The 16,233-nt window shown below is 36.4% G+C and overlaps 1 protein-coding gene across 1 annotated transcript; it reads left to right on the top strand.

Annotated features, from left to right (window-relative positions):
* Positions 1 to 7,677: 7,677 nt before the first annotated feature.
* Positions 7,678 to 15,619, top strand: LOC103717788 (peptidyl-tRNA hydrolase 2, mitochondrial-like). Its single transcript, XM_008806302.3, has 7 exons — positions 7,678 to 8,144; positions 8,392 to 8,450; positions 11,390 to 11,449; positions 11,617 to 11,686; positions 13,046 to 13,115; positions 13,278 to 13,304; positions 15,128 to 15,619. The coding sequence occupies exons 1-7, from the start codon at positions 7,845 to 7,847 to the stop codon at positions 15,175 to 15,177; spliced, it is 636 nt and encodes a 211-aa protein (XP_008804524.2). The 5' UTR covers positions 7,678 to 7,844; the 3' UTR covers positions 15,178 to 15,619.
* Positions 15,620 to 16,233: the final 614 nt, after the last annotated feature.

Raw genomic sequence — 16,233 nt, forward strand, 5'->3', positions numbered from 1 at the left:
CATCTCTTTCTAGCTATAAATGTTAAATTGCTGGCAAGCATATAGATATTTTCTTCCTTTCGCTAAGATTTCGTTGCAACTCCAATATCAGCATTATGGATATGTATTGCTCAAATAAGCTTGCTAGCAAGTATAACTTTTTTTAAAAAAATATTGATCATGGATTGAGGATCACCGTCACGATCATCATATCCCTTTGCCATCAAAGTTTATAGATTGTTTCGAATGATACATCCTCAAATATTTAAATCTAAATAATTAAAGATGTAGTAAAAGTATTTTGGTCATGTAACATGTCATATTATTGTACAAAAGACTAGATATCATTAATCATTGAAAAACCCAGAATTATCTCATTTGTACCAGACAAACAGTAACATAGTGGATACAACTAGGAAGTCCAATAGAATTACCAAAAGGAAGCATATCCAAATAGCTAGTCACGTGACAGCCCTGGCTATCGAACAGGTCCGAGAGTGGGTGTTTAAATCGTGCGAGAGACAAGTATATATTCCCACATTTTTCCGAACTCTGAAGCCAAGACCACAAAACGCACACGGGGGGCCAGATAGGACGAGACACAGATGCTAGTACTGGGGGTGTGACGTTAGGGGCTCGTCAAGTGGGTGCTTTAAGAAAGGAAATCAAAATTGGTGGTTTGGCTAAATCCGTGGGCTGGTCTGCAACCTCCGCCACTAGCGTTGGCGGTGGTTTTTATTGGTGGTTTGCTTTTTGGGGGGTGTGAGCTTGCTTTTTTATGGGGTTTGGCTCGAGGAGGGTTTAAAAATAAAAGCGTTTGGGCACGTGAAGCCCGTGCCATCGCCCATCGCCAAGCATTTGTGGTTGGATGTTGGGTCCCACCCATGTTTGTTTTTTTTTTTTTTTTTTTTTTTTTTTTTTTTTTTTTTTTTTTTTTTTTTTTGGTGAAAACGGCTACTCATATCATATATTTCGAATTTGAGTACAGCCCTCCAAATCACAAGAAAGTAAAGAGTACAACTGTGAGGGAACGTCTGCAACAGACGTCCACAGAAAATCACCTGAGTGCCGAGCTACAAAGGAGGCGACCCAGTCTGCTGCCCGGTTCGCCTCCCTAAACACATGCGCTGCCCGAAAGTCAGCCATCATCTGAGCCATCCTACGGGACTCTCGGATAAGGGGATGACCATCCCCAAACCGATCCACACCCCGAATCCAATCAATCACCACCGAAGAATCACCCTCGAGGTACACCCACACAGCCCCGTATACCTGCCTCACATAGGATAAACCCTCCCAGGCTGCCTGCAGCTCTGCTCCAACCACTGTAGATCCAGGCATGCGCCGTCCTCCTGCTGCTATCATCCTGCCAAAATGGTCCCTGATCACATAACCGACCCCTCCAAACAAACCATCTGCCGACCTGCTACCATCAAAGTTCACCTTGAGATAGCCAGGGGGTGGGGGTCCCACCCATGTTCACTCATATCTTAAATATCTGTTATCCGCACCTACGCTACTGCCGCCTGAGACGGCTGAATAAATGTTGGGGCTCTTCTTCTGGTCCCGCAGCACTTAGGGCTCGTTTGGTTCGCGGGAAAAGAAGGGGGGAAAGTGTGGTCAACGGGAAAGTAATGAGATGCCTCTTGTTTGGTTGGAGTTTTCAAAGGAGAGAGAAGGGAAAGTTGTATTCCCATGGGAATGTGATTCCCACATTTCATGGGAAAGTCTTTCCCATGAGAAACATGGGAAAGTTACTTTCCCATTAGGTGGGAATCACTCCATTTTTACTTTTTCCCAAAAAGTCCCTTCAGCATTAAAGAAGCATTAAAGAGGCATTAAAAATCTAATTTTTATTAAGGGCATAATAGGAATTATATATAACTTTCCTAGGAAAGTGGATGGCCAACCAAACATAAGTACCTTGGAAATTTGTCACTTTCCCATGGTCAACCAAACATGCCAAAAGTACTTTCCTAGGCATCCTCTTCCTAGGAATTTGTTTCCCAGAAATCATATTCCTAGGAAGGAAAATGCTTCCCGCGAACCAAACGAGCCCTTAGGATTGTTTTGGCCTCCTACGAGCTCTAATTTTTTGGTTTTCTCAAAATTTTTTTTGATGAGATCAGAGTGATAGCGGCGGATGGGTGGAGGATATTTGATACTTCTATTATTGCTACTGAGCTTAAGGCAGCATGAGAAGAAGTCACATATGCGGGAAGAATGCTGGGAACAGACCGCATTCTCTTCGAGAAGACTCTGCTACAGTGATTGAGTGAATTCGGAATTTAAGCCCAGTTGACGGATTCAAACTATTACTATGCGATATTCGCATCCTCTTAGGTGCAGGCAGTCTCTCGGAGGCTATACACGTATACAGGGAGGCAAATAGCACGGCTAATTGGGTGGCTTCATTCGCAGCCCATTATGCTGAAGATTTTATTTGGGTCGACACTGTCGAGGTGTCCCACGCCTTGTATCATTTATTCTTTTTTTTTTTTCCCCTGATTCTATGGCATGTGGGAGTGGTCGTTGTACCACAAAAAAAAAAAAAAAAAGAGGGAAGAAGAAGAAGAGCATTGGTGTACTGTATAAAATTATCAGTGGAGACCTTGTGAAAGAGAAGGTCAACTGCCCCGCTAATTATTGACAACTAATCAATAGTACGAGCAAGTGTCAATGCATTTGGTAAGGTCTTTTAACTAAATAGTTGAACCGGGACGACCTTGAATGTTTGGAGCTACCCCCAAAAGCATATGTTCGAGGTTGTGTGAATCATGCTTGATTTGTAGAAGTCTAAGAATTTTATCTGAAGTTATATATATATATATATATATATATATATATATATATATATATATATATATATATATATATATATATATATATATATATATATATATATATATATATATATATATATATATATATATATGATTTGTGTGAATTATGCTTGACCGGGGATAATTATAAATTTTTGAAGAGATTCAAAAGCTTCAAGTTTTTAGCCTTTGCTTATAGATGAGGCTTAGGCCAAATGTAGCTATAATTGTAGCTGCCCGTGATGGGTGCTAACACGAGTAGTTTGAGTTGTAATTTTATAAATTGGCATTTTCTTGACTTGGGTCGACTGCAGCCTAATGCATGCTTCCGTCTTAGGCGTGCGCCGCATGACGTAGGTTATCTACCCTATGACTACAGGAGAGGAATAGGTTACTTTTCAATATTTCTTCTTTTTTTTACTATGTTAAAGTTTAGGATTCTTTATATAAATATCTTTCTAAAAATTTAAATTTACGTAAATACCCTCATCAAATTTATATTTATTTCTGTATTCTCATAAAATACTGTTTTTGCACAAATGACCATAATATAACGGTTCTTCTAATACCGTTAATAAAAACCATATTTATTTTAATTAAAAATAAAATAAAATTTTAAAATTACTTTTTTTTTCTTCACCACGATCGCCTTATAAATATTTTTTTGCACATCTATCCATTAAGAGTATTTTAGTTATTTTAATTTGAAAGCCGTTAATTTTTTAATGATGTTAGATGGTGTGGGTACATATGCAAAAATAAGAATAAAAAAAGAGTAGAATAGCAAAATAAGTGTTTTACGAGGATATACATGCAAATATCAATTTTGGGAGGATATTCATGCAAAATTCATTATTTAAAAGGATATTCATGCAAAAAAATTCTAAAATTTAACTATTCCACTGTGCAATAGAAAGATAAAAGGATAATTCCCCTTTGCTTCCCTGTAGATAGGCAAAGAAAGGAGTGGTTCTAATTGCGTGATTTAATGTATGATAAAATTGTCGTTCATGGTATACCCACATGTTTGAAAGCAACAAAAAATCAAGAACAACGATCGCAACACATTTTACACTTAAGCTTTACGGTTGCTTCCCCTTTCTTTGAAACTAATATTTGCTATTTTGTAACTATTTATTAACTTTTATTAGGCACTATTTTATGTATACTGCTTGTTAATTTTTCTCTCTCATCTTGTCACACGGGCAATGCGAACATAGCAAGAAGATACGACTACTAACAATCATTAAAAAGAATCATGAGATGGAATGTTTCTCCCTCGCACTTCATGTTAAGGCTCGATAAATATTAGTTACAGTCTTGTAGTTAGCTAATATGCTATTCGAATCGAAGGTCATAAATTTCGAATCCCTCCTAGATCAATATTTTGTGATGAGCTCGATGTGCTATGCGCATTGCTCTTTTCCTGATCTTCTTAGGAACTTTCAAATTAATTATTTATATTAGCTATCTTCAAAATTTTGGGAACTTTATAGCATTGCAGTAGGTAGAGATTTTGGGAACCTAACATCATCATCGTCGTCATCATCATTCAAGGACTAGCAACTTAGGTCTCATCGATGAATGTGGCTATGTTTTTTTCATTAATAAAGATCAAACTTGTACTGTCATAAGTTTAAACATGAAGGCCTCATTTGAAAACAAGAAAAGAAGGGTTCATCCTCATATTTTTACCAATCAGACCACTTAATTCTTATTTATCTTGGTTTGCAGCTGTCCTTGCTCAATTGGTGAAACTCATTGGAAGTTGTATTTTACATGACAAGCAGTAAAACTTTATATGGACTCAAACTTTTATCCAACCCAAAGATTAGGACCATGCTATTTTTCTCTGTGCATTCTATACTACCAAAATACTATTCATGCTCAGGTTATAATTTAGAAATTGTCTTAAAAATTTTCAAAGGTGCTTAAGGTACGACTCACAAGTCTAATCACTTAATGCTATTTCAAAAAAAGAAAACGAAAGAACAGAGGTAGCATGTTTATTTTTTTTTAAAGAATGCATTTCTTTAATTGAATTCTAATTTGCACATAGCCTCACTCTTTATTAAACATAATAAGAAATCCAGCAAATTAAAAGAAAAAGATAAGATAGAAGATAAGCAAATTTTTTTGGTAACCAGATGGTTGATTCCACATAGTGGAATCTCTCAATTGAAATTCCATTCAAATGATTACTAGCAACACGTACCATTCACTAGTGCATGTATATATGAATTCATTAATATATATATATATATATATATATATATATATATATATATATATATATATATATATATATATATATATATATATATATATATATATATATGTATCTATGAATATGAAGAATATCTCGAATATTGATAATTGATAGGTAAACTATCAATCCTATGGTACATCGTACCGGTTCAAAGTAGACAGTACGGAATGTACCGTACCATACCGGTATCTAATACGGATGACATATTGTAAAAAAATTTGCACTGTACCGTACCGATATTATGCTAGTATGGCACTAGTACCGAGACGATGAATCTTGATCAATCCTATTATCATTTTGCTGAAAACATGTCGTCAAAGAAAAAGAACTAAAGACTAAGAGAATAACATTTTAGCATGTCATCCTTGGCTCACATGGCAGGACTGCTCATGTTCATGATTGAAGTTAATAAGACGGAGAATATTTTCTCATGTGGGTTCCATCATGCTCCACATATCGATCTCTATCCCCTGTGTGAGATCTCAGAGAGAGAGAGTACCCATCTGGAACAGTTCAAATATACTGCAGCCACAGGAAGAGGATTTGATTCCATGATCTACTTCAAACAGATAAGAAATATTTTAAGATTCGATCAAATCAAATCAATTGGGTTGACCCGCTTGATCTATGAACTAAAGTGCGAGATCCCAATTCCAAGCTCACAAATTCGAAATTCCCTGCGACATAGCGAGCTGAAGGTCGAACCGCTTCACTTATCCACGTCGACCTAATTTTGACCTATTTAAGATGCTGGGAAAAAAAAGAAAAATATGATGTTTTCTTTATTACTTCAGCATTTATAATTAGAATTTTGTGATCTCTTTCAAAGAGAAAAAATGCAATATTTTGAGATTCAGACAGACTAATTGGCCCATATATGACTCGAAAGTTCAAATTAGCCAAGCTGATTCTAGGTTCGCCGATTTCAAAAATGTGCACAACATGTATGAGCTCTAGGATTCAGCCAACTTGCTCTAATGGATCAATTTTGACTAGAAATGGCAATAAGTTGGTTGGTTCGGGTTGGGTTTGAATTAAGATGAGCTGGTCCGATGATTTATCCATACCTATATAAGTCATGTCGAAAACTATAAACACATACCACTTCATTTATTTTACATGAATCCACACTGACCCACCAACTCACACACTTTTTTCCATCAATTATACATATAACTAAAATAAAGAAAAAATATGCTATCAAAGATCACAAATAATAAGCCAAATTCAATTTTAGATATTTTATCATAATCATAATAAGCTTAAAGAACGTAATGCTCATAAAAGAATTTACAGAAAGCTCGCAAAACCGCGACCGGGCATTTCGAAATCCCAAGTCCATTCTATTCATCATTTTCTATAATCATTTTTTGGTGAATTAAATTATATAGAAAAATTAAAGAGCCATCAAGCGAATTGGTTCTTGATCAGGTGTCATCTCAGGTGACTTAATGTGTTTGGGGTTAAACAAAACCTCCCCATGTTGATTTCAAGTCAACTGCAAACCAACCTATAACAATCCAAGACCTCACTCAAAATAACTAGTCAGAAAGTATTATTTGAGTTTTTAATTCTGTATAAGTATCCAAAATTTACTCAGTGAATAACCGATGTAGAACTAAACACATGTTAGTACGAGTCCTCACATGCTCCTCCTGTTTAAGCCTTGACGTCCTCGTCAAGCTAAAAATATAAATCTATTCAAATCTATTCACAAGCACCATGATCGGCCCGTGGTTAGCCTCAATGAGCCTGTGCTGCAGTATCCCCCAGTTCATATGGGTTATGGGCTGGATCTGTTCTAATATCATTTGTAATAACTTAAGACCATGTTCAAAATGGCAAGCCAAAAGGTATTATTTGGATTTTTTAATTCTATATATGTATCTAAGATCTATCTAACGAATAATCGATGTAAGACTAAACATACGTCCGCACGAGTCCTTACATAACCCGATAATAAAAATAAATTTATTTTATGTAGATTCACGTGGTTGGCATGTCATCAGATATTGCCGACCCTTCAACCCATTTACATCAACGATTTCAAAGATACTTAAAAAAAACTAAGATATCGTAGCTTCTCAAGAACATAAAACCTACAATAAGTTATCTTTCACTACCAGCTAGAACTAGGATTTGATCTTAGCCTGGTAAAAGCTTTCCTTATGAGCTGCTTAACTTCCTCGGCTGCTATTTGTCACCATTCCCAATGATTTAGAATGCACGGTTGATGGGAGAGGGTAATGCATATTTAATTTTTATAAAATAGTTGTGAAATTTTATTGTTTCTATGATATATCTGTTACCTATATAACAAGATTTCATTGTTATATGTATAATTTTATTTTATAATCTTGTAATTAATTAATTAATCATGTCATGGATTTATTACCTGAACACTAAAAACAGGTCAATGTCTTATTGGGTTTCAGATGTTTGCAGAAAAGAATTCCTGGCAGCTTGCTAAGCTCCAAATCCAATGGATTCTTCTTATACTGAATTATACTGATCCATGCACCGAAATGAGACCTAATGTAGTCAGGCCCATTACACAGCCCAAGAAATGTCCTTTTTCTTGAGATATTTAGGCCCAATCAAAGCCCATAAACTAATACCCCATAGGATTCGAGTCGACCCTTGACTCCACGCTGCAGCCAGATCTCTCTCCGTCGCAGCCGTTGCCGTCCGGCAATCGAGCCCTTGACCTCGCCCAATCTGCGGGTGCCCGCGGCGGTGGATTCGCGCCGCCGACGGTGGCGACGCCGTTGCTCATGGGGTCCTCCGTCTCTCTGCTCACCGTCTCCGCCACCCTCCTCGTCGGCGCCGGATGCTTCGCCTTAGGTTACCTCCTTGCATCCGTATCCGCATCCCCACCCTCTCCTGGCGGCGACCACAACAAAAGGAGGAAGACGGCCGGCCTCCGCTTCCTCTCCTGGGCTCAGACCGTTGTCTCCAAGGCCAGCGCCGCCGCCGCCGCGGCGGAGACAGTGGACACGGAGAGGACCAGGCAGAAGAAGCCCGCCCTCCTTGAGATCGAGAACCTCGCCGATATCCTCGAAGACTTCAAAATGGTGATCTATTCTCTAAAGCCCTCTAAAAATTTTGTAGCTTTTTCTCGAACTTCGATGCTTTTCAGAAGCCAAGACGCTTGAATTGTGTTCTTGAAGTGTTTCTGAGCCCAAGAAATTATTGAATCTTCATTTCTGGTTTTACATCGGCACAAATCCTAATGCTTGCTCCTATTATCTTCTTATTCTATTGTCAAAGATGTTCTCCCCGCATTTATATGTAGGCTTGTGTGAAATTCGAATCGTGCAGGTTCTGGTTGTTAGGAATGATTTAAAGATGGGAAAAGGGAAGATTGCTGCACAATGCAGGTATTTTATTTAATATACATTTGCCTCTTCAGATTTCTTATTTCTGACCTCACTTTTATTTACTTCTTCAATGCATTTCTCTTGAAATTTGACAAGTATAATAGCATTAGCTTGTGTCATGTGCTGCTGGCCTTGCGATTTGGGTTTTGCATGTAAGGTCTAATATTTAGCCTATTTACTTTCTTGGGTAGTCGAAGAATATATTTGGAAATAATGTAAATAATTTACATGCTAATCTTATTAATTTGGAGAAAATATACAATTGAATCCGTATAATTTATTTTTATGGTATTAAGGGAGAAAACTTTTCTAAATCAGCATAACGAAACTAGAGACATAAGTGTGCAGAAGGTTATGCAAAGATATCACTATATTTTGGTTTTGGACCTGTTTCTGAACCATGATTCAGCTTTTATGTGGTCCTGGCTTCTTATGAAAGAAAATGCAGGCAGGTAAGTCTCAGAAATACTTATGGAAGGTTTGCATGAGATATTTTTAAGTGATGAAACGAAAGTAAGATGGAATTTTAGATTTTAGGGAACAAAAAAATGTTTATGAAATTGATATGATTAGTAATAATAATACAGAATGCATTTTTTTTATGGGAAAAGTTATCCTTTGATCCCAAAAGAAGTTGATTGACAATACTATGTGGTCATATTTATTATTTTGTATCTATTACATAGAGATATGCACTGGTAGGAAACATATGCCTGATAAAATTGAGGAAGGTGCTTTTGGAGTGTTATGTGTTTGTTGCATGCCTTCGCAATGTAAGTGAAACATTTAGAGGGCAATATCTACAAATCTATCTGGATCAGAATGTTGTGCATTTAATATGCCCAAAATATGCATGATCAGTTTCATGGAAATGAGAATGTTGGGATTGTAGTTTGGTAACCCTAGGAAGACCAGAATTTTGCGCAAGTATTGAACATGCTAAGCTAGTAGATTCAACAAAAAACCTGTCGTTTGCCTGATTCTATGCTTGAATATGTGGGTCCTTAGTGTAAGCTTACCACCAAGTTGGTTATTAAGACAAGTTGGCTGAGGCATAGAATCAGTTGGCAAGTTTGCATTCCTCTTCCACTGCAGTTAATCTAAGATCTAACTTCACCCTTTTGAGCCTCACTCTATCCATCAATCTATATTATAAGTTTATATTATATTACGAAAGAACTTAAAATCATGGATTAGTACGAAAGGGAGAAATAATTAGTCAACTTTGAATGGGACATCATGCGCAAATATTATCCACCCATTGGGCCACCAGTAGTTTCATGAAGTAGTATTGGAATAATATGAAATCTAGCATCAATCTTGTTAACCTTCTTGCCTTCACCTAGCATTGGAACATCTTGCATGATAACTTCATTATCCTTTGGATAGACTATTCTTTATTTATTTATATAGTCAAAAAGAAATCAAGTGCCTTGTATCCATCTTGTTAGCTCCAACAATGCAAATTTATCAATTTTTATCAACATTGCTATTAGTAAGGCAGAAAAAATTAATTGCTAATCTTATGCTGCATGAAGAGAAAAAGTTACATAAAGGGAAAAAGAAATTGCCAGAAAGATCATAGTAGGTTTACGACAGTTTCATTCAGCATTTCCTCAAATATTTCATGGATTTTGGGTGCTAATGTGATCATCGTTCTTCTTAGAAGACCCAAATTCCTCTTAGCATATGCTGGAAAAACCTGTAGTAACTACTGTATGACCCATGATGTCTATGAGTAATAAACTATGGATATGATCAATTCAGAAACTGGTTTTGATAAATATGCTTTTAGAAATTTTAAGGCTTAAGCAATATTGTTGAATTAAAAGGATGAGGACTTTTTTTAAAAAAAATTTGAAGTGTTCTTAATGTGTAGTACAATGAGGATGATAAGACCTGGTCTAAAAGAATGAAATAAAGCTTTGGTTCTCTCTTATCTCCAAATATAAATCAGTAGCTTCTTCTTGTTCTTTTTATATTTTGGTATTATCAGTAGCTTCTTTTTTACTAAGCCATCGCTGGTTAAAATTCCAATAAAGACCATGGTCTTAATAAACAAGCATAAATGTTAGCAAGAGGTCTGCTTTGTAATTTATATAGAACATGGCCTTCTTTCATGACAAAGCCATCCTTTTGCTCATCTCTTCACCAAATTTATTGCGACAAGGTTTTCTAAGATGAAAAAGAAAGCAAGGAGGATGTTTTAAAGCCAAAAGTAAATATTTTATCATGATTGTGAGCAGTTTAAACTAGAGATTAACTCTCAATCCAAATAATATTCAATAGCTTATAGGTGAAGATATAGGTTTGAGCATGAGAAAATTTAAAGTAACTTGAGGACATGGATCTTACTGCTGTGTAAGATTAAAAACATGCATCTCCAGAGCAATATACACACCATATGGTGATTGTAGATGAACTTAAAAGCTCTCAAGATTCATATAAGTGACAGAGCATTTGAGATGCTCTTATAATGAACTATGTTAGCTGCCATTCCGAAAACAGGGACAAATGGATACACCAGAAAGTTGAGAAAATGAAAAAGAAAGCAAATTCTCACCTTGAGAGGGTAAATTTTAGTCTCACAGACATTTGGAGGTACAAACAAACAAAGGATGCATGAATATATAAGTTTCATATGGTTTTAAGTATTTAGGTGGTAGGTAGTGAATTCATTTTTAGTGTGCATAAGTGCATGGATTTTTTTTTTTGGCTTGGATGCACCTATAATCTTTTGAAGATTTTTTCCAAATTTATGGCAACCACTGAGATGAAGGAGAGTAACTGTCAATCTATTGGCATTATACTTCAATTTTTTGAGTTTTAATTTATTTTAATTAGCTTAAATTTTCTTTTATGTTGATTAAACTTAATTTTTTAATCACTAGATAGGTGACATTTGATGTAAGTTTTAATTTTATCCCTTTGCTTGCCAGTCATGCAACTTTAGGTTTGTACAAGAAGCTTCTTCGTAGGGCACCCAAATCATTGAGCAGGTACCTTGACTACTTATCATGATAATCATGTTAACCTGAGTTTTTTTTTAATGGTATATTTCTTCATTCTGTGTTTTCTCAGCTGTTGAAAAATTGAACAAGCATTTTTGTTTACTATATGCTTAGCCTTGTTTGCTTTATTGTGTGTCCTTTTCTTCTAATTACAGGTGGGAAATGTGCGGGCAGGTTAAAGTGGTTTTGAAAATTGAAAGCGAGGAAGATCTGCTTGTTTTACAAGTACAGTAACTTGTGGCATATGCACTGATATTTGTATTATAGTTATCAAAAAACAAAAATATTGACATGGACAATTATATACTTGCATCAGAACCTTTATACAGATATGTGAAGCATTTTAATATAGCAATATAACCATACATGGGTATTCTACAAACTGGCATGGAACCTTTATACAGATATGAAGCATTTTTTTCCCCTTCAGATTCTACCTATTACGAAAGGTTAATCTTCTGAGAATTGCTTTAAAAATTCAAAGGCAGGTATTTCAGCAAGTTCATCATCCATACAACCCATAACAACATATTAATATGGGACGAATTATGCACCTCAGAACTGAAGATACAGCTGCTTGTTAAATAATTGCAGCTGGTAGAGAACTAGATCATTTTTTTTCCTGCTGTATAACATCAGCAAGCAGTGAAAGTATGAAAGGGAAGGTGTGGAAGTGAGGAAAAATAAATAGTTTTAGAGGGAAGAAGAGAGAACTAGAGTTGTGAAAGGAAAAAGAATGGCCATGTGGACCGTACTTTTCCTTTTCTCTTTCACTAAAAACTCTGCATGTATGACTTACAGTTACATCAACATTGCTATAGATTCCTTTGTCTGGTCTTAGTTGCCTAAACCAAAGTCTCTATGGGATTCAATTAACCCGTAATTCATAAAAGTAGAAAATTTAATGTAAGAAGTGAAACAGGAAGCAAAATCCGCGGAGGAGGTGCTGACTAGATTCACTAGATATTCAGATAGTTCTTGATCAAAGTCACAACATGGAGCTTAAATAAATACTGGTCAGGCCTCTTTTAACTGCTCTCCTAGCCCAACACTGGCCAGCTTTAGGCTCTGTTTTGGCTTGTCTTTTGCTGCTTTGAACTGCATCAAGGAGCTGACTGTGAGTTACTGATCAATGGAATATAACTCTTCAGTTTTTAGTTATTTGCATTGAGTTGTATTGATTAGACAAAACAAATTTGGTATGCACATCACCCGAACCCAGTACCTCTAGAAATTCACACAATTTACCATTTGATGGAATCAGTGATACTCAAATAGTCAATTTTCTTTTATATTTTAACATTCTAATGGTCAGGCAATAAACCTGTCTAATCAGCATGAAATGTTGTCAGATTTACCCAAACCTGGCTTTCATATTTGCTAATTTCTTTCTTTGAAAAATTACCAACATAGGTTTAAAATAGTATATTTACCCACATTTATTTTGTTGAATATGCCTAATTACTCATAATTCTAATTTAATTCTTTAGTCCATCTAACGTAGATGTTTTAATTTTTAAGTACCAGCAAAAGATCCCTAAACTTTAATCATTAAAATTACCGTACTTGCTATTTTTGTGACAGGAAAGAGCAAAATCACTAAAGCTACCAACCCACGTTACCATTGACGCAGGGAGAACACAAATTGCGCCAAGTGAGTTGCTTAAATCTCGTCCCAATTGTACATTTCGATCCCATCATTCTCGTTTTCATCATTTTCAATCAGGATAGCTGCACAGTCAAATATTCTTTGTTGTTAGAAAATTTTTCATAGTTATATTACTTATGTACGGACATCTCATCTCTTTTCTTACAGATTCAAGGACAGTAATGGCTATTCTTGGTAAGCTGTTTGTTTAATTTATTCTAAATTTTTTTACTGTTTTCCTACAATGCAATTTTTCTCAAGTCAGCAAAGATGATGTCAAAAGATTAATTTACTCAGCCTGTGCTCCCTAGGCAATATGTGATATATGGTTACTTAGACTAATTTCTCTCTCTCTCTCTCTCTCTCTCTCTCTCTCTCTCTCTCTCTCTCTCTCTCTCTGTGTGTGTGTGTGCATGTTCATGTTGGTTGTGTGTGTATATTATGCTTGAATTAATTGTGATCTTGTTAATGAACACTTGATAGTGCTTTATCTCCGATTTGCTTGCTTTAGTCACAAAGTGTTTAATAAAACATGTGACACATTGGAACCAAAAGATTTGTTAGGTGAAAGCGGTATATATCTGTTGTCATTCTCTTACGATACGCCGATGGCAAGATAAAATTTGTGAAAATGATATGGCAAAAGTTCAAAACCTCAAATTCTTTGTTAAATGGTTATCAGTTTGAAAGTGAGCTGTAATACATCGTTATTATTTAAATGGTTATTAGCAGCACTTTATTATCATGATTGCTAGTTTGAGGTTATTATTCAATCCCCATGTTGCAAATGATTGACTACAATTAAAGAAGATACCTGAAGAGGAAGAGAGTGGAAGAAGCAAAAATCAGATATTTTACTCAATTTTCTGCATACTTGTTACACCAACTCAATAATTGTTAATGATTTAATTTCACCAAATTAAGAAACATTGCTAGGAGGAAGAATCTTCATCCTGTGTCTCTTAAATACATTGGGTGAGATGGTTAGTCTGGGAGAACTCTAGAGGAGGAGATTTCATCATCTTAACACCTTCAATTACTGCAAGTATATATTTTGCTTTTATTGATGTATTGGATAAAAAATATGAAAAACTTGAGTATGAGTGATAAATTAACAGCAGTTTATTCTTTGGTTGCCTTGTCTTTGAAGGTGGGGCAGTTGTGGGCTAAAACAAAAGAGATTTGTCCTGATATTTAAGGCTTGTCTTCCTTGCATTATGAGCTTCTCCTCTTTCAGCATTGAAAATGAAATTCTATTGCTCAACATTTTGAAACTTTAGTCGGATTGAAGTTGCAATCTTAATTAAGAAAAGAGAAATATAGTTTGGATATGGCTTCACTGTCTAGGGTACTCACCCTTGTTTTTTTTGAGTTAGGGGATTGGGACTCTTAAGTTGTAAGTTAGAACCATTAGAAATTACTACCATTGCATGGCTGGAAGTAGGCATCTGTTGAAGGATTAACATCATAGATTGATTAGAATGTGGTGGTACATTTGCTTTGTGTGTGTGATGTAATGATAATGGCTGTTTCCTTATTTTTCTTATTCTTTACGGAATAAGATGGTGATATAAGGGATTTTAAGACACTGTTATTTGCTCCCCACTCCTTTATTTTTCTTATTCTATATGGAATAAGATGGTAATATTAGGGATTTTAAGACACTGTTATTTGCCCCCATTCCTTTATTTTTCTTATTCTTTATGGAATAAGATGGTGATATTAGGGATTTTAAGACACTGTTATTTGCTCCCCACTCCACACCCCCCCCCCCCCCCTCCCCCCACAGTTCCCAAAACCAACAAAAAAGAAAGCGCTTTCAGAGTTACATGATTTGTGGCATTATTCTACTAGTTTCGTTTTTGATTATGAAGCAATAATTTGCTATAGTATTACAAGTTTAAAAGATGTGCATGAAATTAATTGGAGACTGTCGAGGCTTCCTGCCTTTTACATGAATTGAAATTCATGATCACCCCCATATTCTTACATTTGATCGTGTTGGTGCACCTGGGCAGGACCTGCTGATGTGGTTGATGATGTGACAGGCGGCTTGAAGCTTTTGTAGTGTTGTATTATTGACTCAGCATTCAAGATAGACATCTTGCTGAGGAAGCTGAATGAAAATCCTGATTTCCATTGTTCCTGGCTACTCAGAAAAGCAGGTGGCATGCACACAGTCTGCTCGAGAGCAGAAAGCCTTTGTTTCCGCTACCCTCGCAAGTTGCAGTTAGCCATGCTAGATCCTTAAGCTCCATTCATCCCCTATTGATTAGCTGTGCATTTCATTAAAGGATCTTTGGTTTGGACTTATTTAATTTTAGTAGGTATGAAACTTTTAAATGTGGGGGCCGCATCAAGCACTTGTTTTGTAAGACTTTTTACGTGCAAGGCATGCAATGTGCAATGGTGTTAGCCCCATGGCTCTCTAGGGAAGAGATTTGGTATAATCCCTACTCTGTAATCCCATAATGAAATGGCACTTCATTAAGTCCAGGATCATAACTGAATCTCGAAGTTATGTGTTTGTGAACCGAATAAGCAAGCTTGAGGAAGTATTTAGCACTCACTGTATGCTCAACCGGTTCTTCTGCTGCATTAATCTTGTGCCAAGCTAACAGTATCAGTATGTCTGGTCCTGACCTCTTTAGGGTTGGGGGTCCGTCTCGCCTGGCTGGTTTCCTCTGGTGGCTGGCCGTCAGGACCGGGCAGCGGCTCGGCATATTTTAGGGTTGAATCCTGTGTGCAGCGAAAAGAACACACCTGATTCCTGACTGAGGGAAGAAGATGGCACTCGATGGAGTGCAATGTTGTTGAAAACTCCGATGGCGTTCCAAGAGGCGTCCTCTTGGTACCAATCCCTTCCTCGCTAGCCTCTCCTCTCATCTTTTGTTTTCCTTCTCTCTCTTCTGTAGTCGGATGATGGAGTTGGCATTTTCAATCACGATTCCAATGTGCGCATCAACATGCGATACATGGACACCGTGCGAATGGTTTTCAACTGGACCATCCACAAAATTTCCATCTAGATCGAATTGGATTATAGCTAGGTATGATCCTGTAAATTGTCAGCAAGCGAAAGCCAGGCCGAATCCTTTATCCCCCATGGATAGCCCACAAGATT

Source organism: Phoenix dactylifera, unplaced genomic scaffold, assembly GCF_009389715.1.
Source record: "Phoenix dactylifera cultivar Barhee BC4 unplaced genomic scaffold, palm_55x_up_171113_PBpolish2nd_filt_p 000085F, whole genome shotgun sequence".
Classification (NCBI taxonomy): Eukaryota; Viridiplantae; Streptophyta; class Magnoliopsida; order Arecales; family Arecaceae; genus Phoenix; species Phoenix dactylifera.

What these genes read in the sequence shown, in the direction of transcription:
- LOC103717788 (XM_008806302.3), top strand. Translation starts at nt 7,845, where the DNA reads ATGGGGTCCTCCGTCTCTCTGCTCACCGTCTCCGCCACCCTCCTCGTC. An exon ending in TCCTCGAAGACTTCAAAATG is followed by an intron (nt 8,145 to 8,391) that starts GTGATCTATTCT and finishes CGAATCGTGCAG; the next exon opens with GTTCTGGTTGTTAGGAATGA. An exon ending in GAGAACACAAATTGCGCCAA is followed by an intron (nt 13,116 to 13,277) that starts GTGAGTTGCTTA and finishes CTTTTCTTACAG; the next exon opens with ATTCAAGGACAGTAATGGCT.